The sequence below is a fragment of the Nothobranchius furzeri genome, chromosome 1 (assembly GCF_043380555.1).
Source record: "Nothobranchius furzeri strain GRZ-AD chromosome 1, NfurGRZ-RIMD1, whole genome shotgun sequence".
Lineage (NCBI taxonomy): Eukaryota > Metazoa > Chordata > Actinopteri > Cyprinodontiformes > Nothobranchiidae > Nothobranchius > Nothobranchius furzeri.
Window position 1 is genome coordinate 76,859,701 of NC_091741.1, and position 13,670 is coordinate 76,873,370.

The 13,670-nt window shown below is 41.7% G+C and overlaps 1 protein-coding gene across 1 annotated transcript in view; it reads left to right on the forward strand.

The window, feature by feature from the left end:
• The window catches only part of egf (epidermal growth factor), a 33,476-nt gene that overhangs the window by 1,643 nt on the left and 18,163 nt on the right, over positions 1 to 13,670 (forward strand). The window contains exons 2-8 of the mRNA XM_054739277.2: positions 1,826 to 2,025; positions 3,930 to 4,111; positions 5,725 to 5,952; positions 6,050 to 6,246; positions 6,357 to 6,467; positions 6,672 to 6,794; positions 9,615 to 9,737. Of these exons, the coding sequence (XP_054595252.1) occupies positions 1,826 to 2,025; positions 3,930 to 4,111; positions 5,725 to 5,952; positions 6,050 to 6,246; positions 6,357 to 6,467; positions 6,672 to 6,794; positions 9,615 to 9,737 (1,164 nt within the window). The remainder of the gene's footprint in view (positions 1 to 1,825; positions 2,026 to 3,929; positions 4,112 to 5,724; positions 5,953 to 6,049; positions 6,247 to 6,356; positions 6,468 to 6,671; positions 6,795 to 9,614; positions 9,738 to 13,670) is intronic.

Sequence of the window (13,670 nt, forward strand, 5' to 3'; positions counted from 1 at the left end):
AATCAAGGAAATTGGAATTTGGCTGTCAAATGCTGCCAAGAGCAACAGTACTGTGCAGAAAAAGTGCTTCCTTACATTTGAATTTGAATTAAACTATTAAATTCTGATACAGAACAAACAGAATGTGGAAACATTATTTTACCACAAACACACACAACAAAATGACAGTTCTAGCGTTCTTAGAGACTTCTCAAAGATTCTCAAATGGGTTTAAAACTGAACCGTGTTGAGGCAAAATATGTCATGCTTCCAGAACCAAACTTAAGCCTGATTATGGCCACCAATCTCACCTTCAGTTAATGACTGCTAAATTAGTAATGAAAGGAGGAAAAAATCAGAGACTGGACCGTTTTGGTCAGGACCACAGCTTTTTTTCCAGCAGTCATTGGCTTCAGAGTTTAAATCATGAAATCACAGCTGGAGATAACTAGACAGGCACAGGTGAGCATGGTTAGGTGGTTGGGTGAAGAGAGGCATGAAAAGGTCTAGTACAACAATACAAGAGTTAAATCTAATAATGATTTCTGGTTTTGGAGCAAATGAACCTAGACCTAAGAAATATCTGAATCGTACGATAAGACTAAACCTCAAACATTTCCGCATCATATTATAAACGATGACAGGAAAGTTTTCCACTACAACAAGCTGACCAGGAAATGGCCATCAAACATCCCAAAGTCTTCAGTGAGTGAGCTACATCTAAAGTAACGTTGAATATCTTGAGAACTTCTGACTTTCAACCCTCTGCATTTATGCAGACTTGGGACCAGGAATCACTGGCTTGTGACCTGTTATGGTTGCCGTAACGTCTGACTCAATGATTTATCAGAAATTATTCAGACAGCTCGGAACCCAAGGTCATACTCTGGAGAATCCCACAGCAGACACAGATTATGTTGTTTGCCTGGAGTTACTCATTGTTTTCATCATTCCACTGAGTTAAGAGTGTACGCGAGCACAAGACAGCGCTGTTATTGGTGTGACTGACCTGAAAATGTTTTATTAGTTTAACCATAAAGAAACAGCTCAGATTTGTTGCCACTTTATGTTTTAGGGGTTGTTGACATTTTAGGACAGTCTTCTGTCGATTTTAACTAATTAGCAGGATCTTCAATGAGTGCGCTAACGCATAAACCCAACAGAGGAAGAAAAACCGCTGCTGCCTTTTTCCCCATTCACTGCAGAAAGAATGGCTAACACAAAAGCTATTTGTTGCTAGGGGACCACATTTTACCTAGAAACAGCTGTGGCGGCCTCAGACTTCACCCCATCTCATTGGCAAATAGGTTTCTAATCAGACACTTATTTAACACTAATGGCAGAATGAAGCAAAGCAAGACGAGGAAACATTAAGTGCTGCCATAGTTACGTGTTCATTCACGGGAACATTCATGTGGGAGAGCAGTTTGCAAATTAAATAAAGGGCAGCTGCACTTGTATTTGTTTTGTTAGTAATGATGCAAAATAAATAAATAAATAAATAAATAAAAACGCTGTTGTGACAAACAAGATGCTTTTTATACCATTTTTATTTCCTTTTGACATTTAAAATCTTCAGTCATTTATCTTAAAATCTATAAATTTATCTTAAATCTTCAGACATTTAAAATCTTTAGTCATAAGCAGTGACTACTTCACTTATTTTAGGCATGTGAGATTAAATTAATAAGACAATAAGTGATGCAGGTTTTACAGTGAAACCCATTAACAGAGCTCTATACATACACGCCATGTTTAAAAATGATTAAAAATGGCAGTATTAAAATATGTAAAGTTTAACAGCTTTAAAATTAACTTTAAAAAACTTCATGTGATTTTGATTAAGATCTGCAGCCTTTCCTGATTTTTGGCCACGGTAAATCAATTCACCGGATGGGCCTCGATGGGAGGAACCATAGAAGGCTCTTTGCTGGTGTGGGAAGCTCAATCCTGTTGGACTTTCATTTCAAAGAAGAGAGATTTTACTGGGCTGACAAGCACACAGGAGTCATCTACAAAGCATCGATGAAAGGAGCACACAGACAGGTGATTAGGCTGCAGAGATTAAATCTGCTCACTTGTAAGAAAGAGTTTTGTTTTAGACAGCCAACAGACTGCTGCACAGAGATGATTTCAGAGATGACTTGTATCTTACATTAACTCTGTCTAAAATAACCAATCGGGGAAGTCATTGGAATCACTCAGAAAAATATATCTGACTCAAAATCAGATCTGTTTTAAGAACATTTCATAAATAAATGTTGCAAAATGAAACATCTTCTGATGGTATTTCCTCCAGCTGATTTTGCAAAAAGGTTAAAAACAAAACAAACACACACACACACACACACATATATATATATGTATATGTATATATGTATATATATGTATATATGTATGTATATGTATATGTATATATATATATATACATATATACATATATACATATATATATATATATATATATATATATATATATATATATATATATATATATATATATATATACATATATACATATACATATATACATATATACATATACACACACACACACACACACACACACACACACATATATATATATATATATATATATATATATATATATATATATATATATATATATATATATATAATGCCCCCATCCTCATGGTTGGGAATGAATCTCCCCCGTCTGTGAATGACTATTGAATGTAGTAAATCAAAGCTTTGCTCTGGTCTGTTGTGGTAAAGCTGAGCCTGAAGTCAAAGCTTTTGATTTACCGGGTTGTCTACATTTCAGCCCTTGCCTATGTTCACAAGTTTTTATAACAATGAGGAAATGACGTCAGCAGACATCGTCCAAAACATCTGCCAGTTGTAAAATTGGAAGAGTGAATTGGAAAGGAAGGAAAAGCAAATAAGCAGTATTCGTGCTGCTCTTAAATCTTCATTAATAAACTCCTAACACCAAAACATGCAAGGGAAATCACCCTCAACTATGTCATTCACGGGGATTTGTCTAACAGAATACTGTAAAAATGTAAAAACTTCAGGTCATTGAAGACCACGTTTTTGTTCGTTCTTCTAGACCACAGACTTGCTTAAGTTACGACATACTCCAACAAAATAAAGCTTTAAATGGTATTAATGTCTGTGGAAGCCTTGTGGCACTGATAAGTGACATCACTCACTGCCAAAGCAGTAGCACTGTGCTAACGACTTAGCAAATTCTTGAAAAGGTTGATTTTGTGCGAAGACAAAGCGGCTGAGAGGACCGAGCCATCATATCTCCCGGACAGTTATTTCTCTTCCACAAATTTCCAGGGACTTTTGTAGTGGAAACATGGCTAATGTACCTGAAACAAGCTGTTTAAAAAAAAAGCCCTGTTTGTGATGTCGAAAACAGGGAAATGAGCGTAAGACCACCTTTCATCTGTAGGAGGGAGCTCGTTCTGGAAGGTACTGAAGCTGTCAAGATTTAGACGCGTTTTATTTTGAGAGAACATCATGAACATGTTTTGTATAGACCAGAACTAGTGTAACTAGTATAACTAAAGAAAAAAATGATGTTTCCTTTAGTATGAAGGAAATAGAGATCAGAGGCCAGGCCCAACATAGGGCGATCAAAGAGCTCACCACTGCAGTTGAACAGAGTAGTCACTGGTTGTGGCTGAAACGTAAGGATGCAATTTGGGCTGTCTAACGATGATGTGGTGCTTCCGTGCGACACACACACACGGGTCTGATCAACCAGGGGCGGGCCAACCCTGGCAGAGGGTGTCTTGTGATAAGTGGCCGAAACACCTAATGAGGTCGGGGCACACAACTGAAGGCAAAGCTCACTCCACCAAGATAACAGTCTCATTCAATTGTTGTGCTGAAAGATAGGGATCTTTAACCTCCAGTCCTAGTAAGAATCTATAGGACTTGGATGCTACAACTAATCACCTTTTAATGTTTTACAGAAACTATATTCATTTGACAAACACATCTCAGGCCTTGCAGTGGACTGGATCTGGAACAAAGTGTACTGGACGAGCAGCGAGAAGAGAGCCATAAAGAAAATGGAACTTAGTGGCAAAAATGAAAGAACTATTTTAAGACATTTGACCCAACCAGGTTTCATAAATGTTGATCCTACAAAGAGGTAAATAATGAACACATATCAGTGCATGTTCTTATTCAGCAAGGTGGATCAATCCAATCAGTTTAAATGACAGATTTCTACAGCTCTGCTTGCAGACTGCTATTGTAGAAATAATTTCTTCTTCGTCTTCTTCTTCTTCTTCGTCTTCTTCTTCTTCTTCTTCGTCTTCGTCTTCTTCTTCTTCTTCTTCTTCTTCTTCATCTTCATCTTCTTCGTCTTCTTCGTCTTTGTCTTCTTTGTCTTCTTCTTCTTCGTCTTCTTCGTCTTCATCTTCTTCTTCTTCGTCTTCTTCGTCTTCTTCTTCTTCTTTGTCTTCGTCTTCGTCTTCTTCTTTGTCTTCGTCTTCTTCTTCTTCATCTTCTTTGTCTTCTTCTTCTTCTTCTTCTTCTTCTTCTTCTTCGTCTTCTTCTTCTTCTTCGTCTTCTTCGTCTTCTTCGTCTTCTTCTTCTTCATCTTCTTCGTCTTCTTCGTCTTTGTCTTCTTTGTCTTCGTCTTCTTTGTCTTCTTCTTCTTCTTCTTCGTCTTCTTCTTCTTCTTCTTCTTCGTCTTCTTCTTCTTTGTCTTCTTTGTCTTCTTCGTCTTCTTCGTCTTCTTCTTCTTCATCTTCTTCGTCTTCTTCGTCTTTGTCTTCTTTGTCTTCGTCTTCTTTGTCTTCTTCTTCTTCTTCTTCTTCTTCGTCTTCTTCTTCTTTGTCTTCTTTGTCTTCGTCTTCTTCGTCTTCTTCTTCTTCTTCGTCGTCTTCTTCGTCTTCTTCTTCGTCTTCTTCGTCTTCTTCTTCTTCTTCTTCTTCTTCTTCTTCGTCTTCTTTGTCTTCGTCTTCTTTGTCTTCGTCTTCTTTGTCTTCTTCTTCGTCTTCTTCGTCTTCGTCGTCTTCTTCGTCTTCTTCGTCTTCGTCTTCTTCGTCTTCTTTGTCTTCGTCTTCTTCGTCTTCTTTGTCTTCGTCTTCTTCGTCTTCGTCTTCTTCGTCTTCTTCGTCTTCGTCTTCTTCGTCTTCGTCTTCTTCGTCTTCATCTTCTTCTTCATCTTCTTCGTCTTCGTCTTCTTCTTCGTCTTCTTCGTCTTCGTCTTCTTCTTCGTCTTCGTCTTCTTCGTCTTCATTTTCGTCTTCTTCGTCTTCTTTTTCGTCTTCGTCTTCTTCGTCTTCTTCTCGTCTTCTTCTTCGTCTTCATTTTCGTCTTCTTCGTCTTCTTTTTCGTCTTTGTCTTCTTCGTTTTCTTCTCGTCTTCTTCTTCGTCTTCGTCTTCTTCTTCGTCTTCTTCGTCTTCGTCTTCTTCTTTGTCTTCTTCTTCTTCAAAATAAAAAAGATACATCACTCACTAAGCTTGTCCAGCACATGGGTGCAAAATAACACACACACTCCTAAATACCACAGGTGTTTCTGATCCAGGTCATTCTGTATTGTATGTATTACTCAATTAAGTTCGTACAAGATGCCAAAGGTAGAAATGCAATAGCTTTTCTGTGACTTTATTTCTGTCGTTTTTGAATAATGTAAATGAGACAGAATGTTGTTAAATACATTTGAGGCTAGAAGATTTTCAGATTTCACACCTTGGAGGATTGAAGACAAAGAAAGAAAAAAACGATTAAATGAATTTTCACATATTTTGCAGGTTTTTGTTTTGGGTGTCGGGTGGGATAAATTCAAGCATCCAGCGTTCTGACCTCACAGGACAATTAAAAACAACTTTGATGATGATGCCAAAGCAAATCAAAGCCCTGACGATTGACCGACAAGACAAAAGACTGTTCTGGGCTCAGTTTGGTCCACAAGGAGAAAGTGCTATTGCTTCTTGTGACTACAACGGAAAGGCCCTGCACATCATGGACCACTCGCTGCAGTAAGAAAACTGAAATCTTCTGATGAGAAGTTATTTTTTCAGGACTATAGCTGGTACAAGCATACAACTCATAATTAATCTGACATATTTCTGTTAGGTCTCAGTCACTTGGAATATCTGTTTTTCTGGAGCACATGTACTACACTGACTCTGCATCTATAAAACACATAAACAAATTTTTTGGTGGACAAGCAGCGGACGTCAATTTGAAAGAACTTGCAAAACCTCCCGTTGAACTCAAGGTGGTCCATCCCCTCACTCAACCAACCATAGACCCTTTATCTCAAATTTCAGGTTATAATCCAATTATGATCTTTCAAGATTTCTTTCAATTGAACTACAACTAGCTCACTTATTCTAGATGAAATGTTCTAATGAGGTGAAACTGTTTTATTTTGAAACAGGCTGTGATGAAGAAAGTGGGAACTGTGAGAATGTATGTTCCCATGCAGAGCGAGGGGTTTGTCGCTGCAGAGAGGGTTTCACTCTCAGTATGCATGGCGCCTATTGTGAAGGTTGGTAAAGCATCATCGACAGGATGTTAATCACTTTGTTTTCATTTCTATTTGATCTAGAATTTTAAGTTAGTAGTAAAATGGGAGCATAACATGTATTAAAAAAGTGTAGCAGCTGTTTCCTATGAACTAAAATGTCCCGTGTGTGTGTGTGTGTGTGTGTGTGTGTGTGTGTGTGTGTGTGTGTGTGTGTGTGTTCTCTAGATGTAAATGAATGTGCTCACTGGAACCACGGCTGCTCTCTTGGTTGTGAAAACATCCCAGGCTCATATTTCTGTACCTGTCCCAAGGGATACGCCCTCCTATCAGACAAGAAGACGTGCCGTGGTAGAGTATATCATACACTTTGATTAATATGGTCATCCTGTTTTGTATGTGTGTCATTACAAGTACAAAGCTATGAAGCTAGAAGCTTGCTGGATATTAAAGACCAAGTTAATTTGATTTTTTTATGCATGTGCAGTGGTCTCTAGTATAAACGAAGGCCTTCTGAGTCGATCTCTGCGGGAAAAATGCTCTGGTGGTCCTGTTTTACGAAGTACAGAAATGTGTCAGAGGAGAGGGGCGCAGAACACGGCAGGATTTAGAGTTCTATTTCCTGATATTTGGACATTTCACCTCTGATTGGCCAACAGCAGTAACTCTACCACTGACTCCATTTACTCTGAATTGTTGATGTTTTATCTCCACAAGTAACACCAGTCTGAAAGAGCTCTGCCATGTTGTGTAGTTGCTAATGCTACTGGTTAGCTTCTACTAGCTGAGACATGCTCTACTCTCTCCTGGACACTAAATTAACAATAGCTTTTCCTGTTGTGAGTCAAGATGGGTGCGCCCATGAATGCTAATTTGCTATGTGATGTAGAAATGACTGGCTTTTCTAATTCAAGCATTTCTCTGTCTCTAGGCGGCTAATGCAGGAAATAAGGATAGAAGATTGTTTTCATGTTCAGCCTGCATATTAAACTCCACAATTAACTGAGTGATGATGATATTAAAAGAAAAAAAAGAAACTATTTCTAAGCAAACTTGGTGATTAAAGAAAATGAAGGAAAATTTGATTAATTAATGGCAGGCAATAGAATTCTTACATTAATGCATTTAATAGGATGATTACACCATTATGACCTTACCAGTTACAGGATGTTTGACATGTTAAACCGTGGACCTTTTTTAACTCCACACATATGAATTGAATCTGTTTTCTACAAAGACAGATTAAAATTTATCACAAAAATGCAAATTTTTTTCTAAAAGGGGTTTTGATCACCATAGCGACCACCACTCTGTCCAACAAGATCCTTTGTAATGTTCTGTCTACTGCATACTATTTGACCTATGAGGACCTATAAAGCCTGGGTCACAGGCATCCAGACTGACTAGAAATTTGTGAGGAACCAGTTGTGTGTTCGGTTACTCGGGCCAAAACTCTTTGTCTCTTTGTCACTTTGTCATGCTTGTTTCACACGCTTCCAAGCTCTCAGGCTGAAACCTTGCAATGTTAAAAAGGGGAAAACAAAAACCAATAATAAATATTCATTATTTCAATCCTCTGAATAGATAAAGTGATGAATTTGTGTGGAATCGATTACAAATATGATAAAACGCTTTATACCAGATCATAACCCTGTTTCACTTGGTCCTATGCACAGGTTTTCTTTGGATTCTATGCAGGCGGATGGGGTTTCAGTGTGTTTTTGTGCAGATTTGTTGTCTGCAAGTAGAACAAAACGTTGATTTTTTAGTGAACAGAAAACTCAGACAGTCTGACTTGTTCACACAAGCATTCAAATTGTGTTAGTGCCAAAGTGCATATTTGGAAATACTGAAACACATTCATTGTGTTTTTTTTATCTTAGAGTTGTAATCATAAAAAAAATTTTGAGATACTTTGAAAATAGATGGGGCTCAGTCATTTTTGTGGATTTATTCTATGTTTTACTATTAATCAGCACAATTCCCAAACTCCCTGCTGATCTGTCATGAAGAAGCTTCTTGTGTCTGCACCATTGCCTGCTCATATGTGTTGCACACGTTTCTAAACATGCTGCAGATGTCCGTGACTACAATCTGACTCAGTATAGAAATCTACGCTAAACTTTCACTTTTAGAGTCAAATTTGCAGAACTCAGACAAAAATATAAACAGATTTGTGTGTATGTACCGCTGCTAGCTGATAAAACTGACCATCTTCTAAATAAGTATGGCTCTAATCCTAATCTCTTCTCATCTAATCCCACTCCTTGGAAGCCAAGACAATAGAAAAGGTCTGCAGGCACGATGGATTAGATGATGAGGTGACATTTGCAGGAGGAACATATCTTGTCAGCAGCTTTGTCTGCCGAAGCTATTTAGCAGCCCTTTGCCAAGGTCCAGTGCAGAACAAACATGTGACTGAGCAACAATAGAAGTGGTGGCAGAGATTACTAGAAAGAGGGATTAACTGGGTTATTCGTAGTCTCAATCTTCATTAGAAAGGCACTGTTTGTTTTATGTTGATTTGTCTCATAGAAGTTTCTTGTTGTCACGAATTAAGGTTTTGTGATTCACTAATATTATAATACAGTTACATCATGGACGTGATGGCTGATGTTGTTCTGATGAAAAAGTGTCAGGGAAGACTGGAACAATGATCCTCATGCCTCGCCTGCATCAGTTGACCCTTGTCATCCCTCTTGACCAGCGGTGCTCAATAGGCGGCCTGCGGGCCAGGCCCGCCCCCCTGGAACAGACCTCACGCTTTAAGTTCATTTTGTTGAGTGGCCCTCGGACCATTACATTTGAGTAGCCCTGCTCTAGACCAACACAAGTATCCATTCTCATGTGAGCTAGCATTACATCACTCTCACTAAGAAAGCTTCTCATCACACTTTCTACTGTTTGTGTGGGATTAGACCTGACTTCATAAAAGGATTTTACCAGAGCAGAACCTAAGAAGCTTGATGTCCTTCTGACTCACCTGCTGGCAACAAGGCCCTAAAATAGCCTGGGAAAGTCCTGGACTTGTGGCATTACTTTCCCTATCTATACCACACAAGGGCAGTTTGCTCAAAACACCCTTTAACTTCACAGATTTTAATTTAGTTCCTGGTTTTACACGTGTTTGAACTGTTTCTAAACAGCAATGCTTTCCTCCCTTTGAAACAGAAATAAAACCATGTGAAGGCAATGCAACAAAATGTGGTCATGGATGTCTGGAAACAGAAAATGGTCCTGTCTGTGTTTGCCCTGAGGGATCTGTTTTGCAAGAGGATGGACAAGCATGCACTGGTATGAGCAACCAATTACAAAGGCCCTTTTCTTCTGAACTTTAATCCTGCTCATTATCAAAAAAACATTATAAATTTGTCATGAAGAAAATCATCCTTCATATAATTCAGACAGACCAGAATTCTGAAGCTTAAAAACGCTTCAGAAGACCAAAGACAAAGGAGGACTGGATCTACCCAACTTTTATTATTATTTCTTAGCCAACAGGCTGCAATATATACCAAGATGGTTGCAAAATAACCCACTAGATGAGTCCTAGTTAGACATAGAACAGAGACTTTGCAATATTATAGAGCTTTCAGACTTACCATGTATTAGCTCAAGCATAAGAAAACATGAAGTCTTCAAAAGTATTAGTATCAGCACCTCTCTGACAGCATGGTGGGAGTATCTTAAAATGACAGAGTCTTCACTAGTACCATGCAGACGCACACCTATCTGGAATAATCCTGATATTTTGCAAAATAACAAAATGATGAACCTTCCGGACTGGAAAAATAAAGGAATCCTATACCTGGAACACATATATGAAGGATTGGACTTCATCCCATTTGATAGAATAGTCTCCCAATTTCGAATAGACAAGAATAGCTTTTTAGAATATCACCAAATTAAATCTGTAGTCAAACAAAAATTTAAGCTCAATAAAATAGAATTCCAAACACCACCAAGGGTATATGACTTTTATAAGCTCAAACCTCAAACCCCCCAAACTACTGTCTAAAGTATATAAGACACTGTCCAAAATAGACGATAGAATAGCAATCTCTATTGAAAAATGGGAGGTGGATAAATCAGTCAGCTTTCACTAGAACTTCTGGTCCCAAACTTGTTTAAAAACTTTTAAAATGATCAGACACCCCAATTTACAATTAATTCAGTACAAAATTCTACACAGAGTACACTATATAGGTCATCGGATGGGGTTTGTGTCGTCTGACACCTGTACACACTGCACAAACAACGTTCCTGACAATTACATTCACGCACTGTGGTCCTGTCCACCTGTCCAGGAATTTTGGGGTAGAGTATTTGAAGACCTGTCAAAGTCTCTGAAATGTCTTATCCCAACCAGCCCCTCTCTTTTTGTACTGGGAAACCTGGACGATGTCCCGATTGAAACATCTTTGGTTCACGTGGTTCTAACTGCCATATACATCGCTAAGAAAACTATCCTCTTAAATTGGAAAAATAGAGATACTCTTTGTATCAACCAGTATAGAAATCTTTGGTTAGATCATATTACACTTGATACAGCCTCTGCTTCCACTTCAAATCAATCTCTCTGGGCTCCTTTGATCGGTTCCATCACATAGCGATGACAGGGGACCATTGATATTGTCCTGCGGGATGATGTGGGTGAGGGGGTGGAGGGTCTGAGTTTGGAGTATCCAGATGTTCCCTGGAGGTGGGTTCACTGGGGGTGTCTGGGACTGGTGGGCTGTTGACCCCTCTGGAGGTGCTTGGGTTGCCTCGGGGTGTGGGTGTGGGGGGGTGTGTGTGTTGGGGGAGGGAGGGGGACTACTTGCAGTTGTGAGTGGGGCCCCTTGGAGGTCTTGGCGGTGGCCATGGGTCACTGCCCGGCAGCTGCATTGCCCCTGGGCGGGTCTGGGTGGGGGCCTGGGGGCTCGGGGTGTGGGGGTGGCCGGCCCCGTGTGGGGATCTGCGCGGGGCATTTGGGGTCGGGTCCTGACATGTATGCTGCCAGGAAGAAGGCAGGAACATGCAGCAGTGCCTGGCTCGGGTTCAGGGGCCTCAGGTAGACCTTGGCTCCTCTGCTGTCCCGCCACGGGGAGGGGGAAGTCCAGGAGGGGAGGACCCAACCTTACCTGGATGTCCTATGTCTTATATAATCTGTAAGTTGTGCAAATGCAGGGATGGGTGTAAATATTCTGCTGGGGTGGGGCTGGGTTGGTGCCCTCGGACTCTGTGAGGCTCTGTGATGCTGCTGCTTTGGGCCCTGGCAGGATGGGCTGGGGCCTCCATGCCCTGGGTGGCATTTTGACAACAGAGGTGCCTATTGGGGCCAGTGGGGGAGCTGGCTCCCTGGAGGGCTAAGCCCAACCAGCCATTCCTCCCCATCCCCACACATTTCTCTCCTCCTGCTCCCTCACATCATCACACAAACAAGCACATAGGACCTTGGGGGTTGGACAAGTCAGGGAGTGCGGGTATGGACCCCATTTCCGCATTCCTGTGGCAACCTGCCCCCCAATTTTATTTGCACCTTAAACACTTCCACTAACGACATTCCACGCAAACACACACTTAGGGCCTTGGGAGTGACCACATCCAACGGCAGTTGGCAGGGGGATTTCTCAGCCTCATCCCAAGTGCCGGTGCCCACTTCCAATTTTAAACTGCACTTAGACACTGAGGGCTGTGGGTGCAAGTGGGGTGGTGTGGTGGTATAGGCCAGACGATGCCCGCACTGCCCGCTCACCACAGCCATGGAATACACCTCATCAACACTCACTAACACCATATTGGTGCAGGCGGAGGGAGACCAGGGGTCTTAACACACCTCTGTTGTTGCTTGGCTTCCTGGGGCTGGAGGCTAGGAGGGAGATCCGGCCGTCCGGTTGGGGTCTGTGGTGGTGGGTTGCTGTGCTCAGCGTTGGGCGGGGGAGCCTGCTCATCAGCACCCCAGCAGAAAGGGTCGAACTCTGGGAACCGGTAATTGTTGTACCCCATGTGCAGCAGTACCGGGACCAGAGTGAAAAGGGTGTGTATGGGGAGCATGAGGGGGTGTCTGGCGTGCATTTTTGTAAGTCCTTCGTTGTATGTGTATGTGTGAGCATGAGGGAGGGAGTGTGTGACTGTGTTTGTGTATGACTGTATATGTCAGGTGGGCCCTTTGACTCCTCCCTTCTCCCGGGACTTCTTTTGATGATATAGATCTTCGTCTCCCCTCTCCCTGCCACACCTGTGTGGAGTGCGGTGCCTTGCTCTGCCTGGGTTGTGGCTCCCGGGTCAGGGAGTTTAAGATTTTTGGCGTCTGCCTGACCAATCCCGGTGGCTGCCTGGTGGGGTCTGGGTCCCTGGGCTCTGTTGGGTCCCCGGCGGGGGTGGTCGCCCCTGGGTCCCGGGTCGTTGGGTCCCGGGCTCGGCCGGCTAGGGGGTGGGAGGCTGCGGGCAGGCCTGTGGGCTTGCCGCCAATATCTCCCGGGACTCTGCCGGCTGCTGGTTGTGGCCCCCCGGGGCGGTCCTCTGCGCCTCTCGAGGGGGGCAGGGGTTTTTCTGATCGCAGTCTCCCTGGGGTTCCTGTACTCTGGGGCAGCTCCTGGATCTCTGGCACTTGGAGCTCCCTCTGTCTCCTGCACATCTTTAGGGTGCGGATCTGTGGTCCCTCACACTCTCTGTTGGACGCTCCTATAGAGAAACCTTACATAAACAAGCGCGTGTACACACACAGGTGCTCACATGGTGCTCTCATAAGTATGGACTTGGGCACGTTCAACACATGTCTTAAGGCTATGGTTGGCACTAAATGCACTGTGATTTATTATCGTGTGATTGTTCAGTTAAACAATGTTGATTATATAGTTCTTCATCAAGTTGATGCAGTGATAGCTTGATCTTGTTGTGTTGTTGTTGTGTCCCATTCTTTGTTTGTTTTGTTTTTTGTTTTCTCTTTCTGCAGGTATAGAAGCAGACTCTTGTTCATTATTATTTATTTTTGTGGACCCACCCCCACCCACCACCACCACCCCACCACCATCTTTTGTCTCTTCCTTTCTCTTTCACCTCTGTCTCCGTGTCTGGTCGGAATTAAAAAGCATTCAAAAACAATAACAATAAAGTTTTATCAGGCGTGAGATTAAAACAGAAGCTTTGATGTTCCACCTGAGAGTAAATCTGTAAGGCTTGTCACCAGCATTCAGACATCAACTCTGTTTGCTTCACAGCCAGACAGGACACGGAAATAAATAA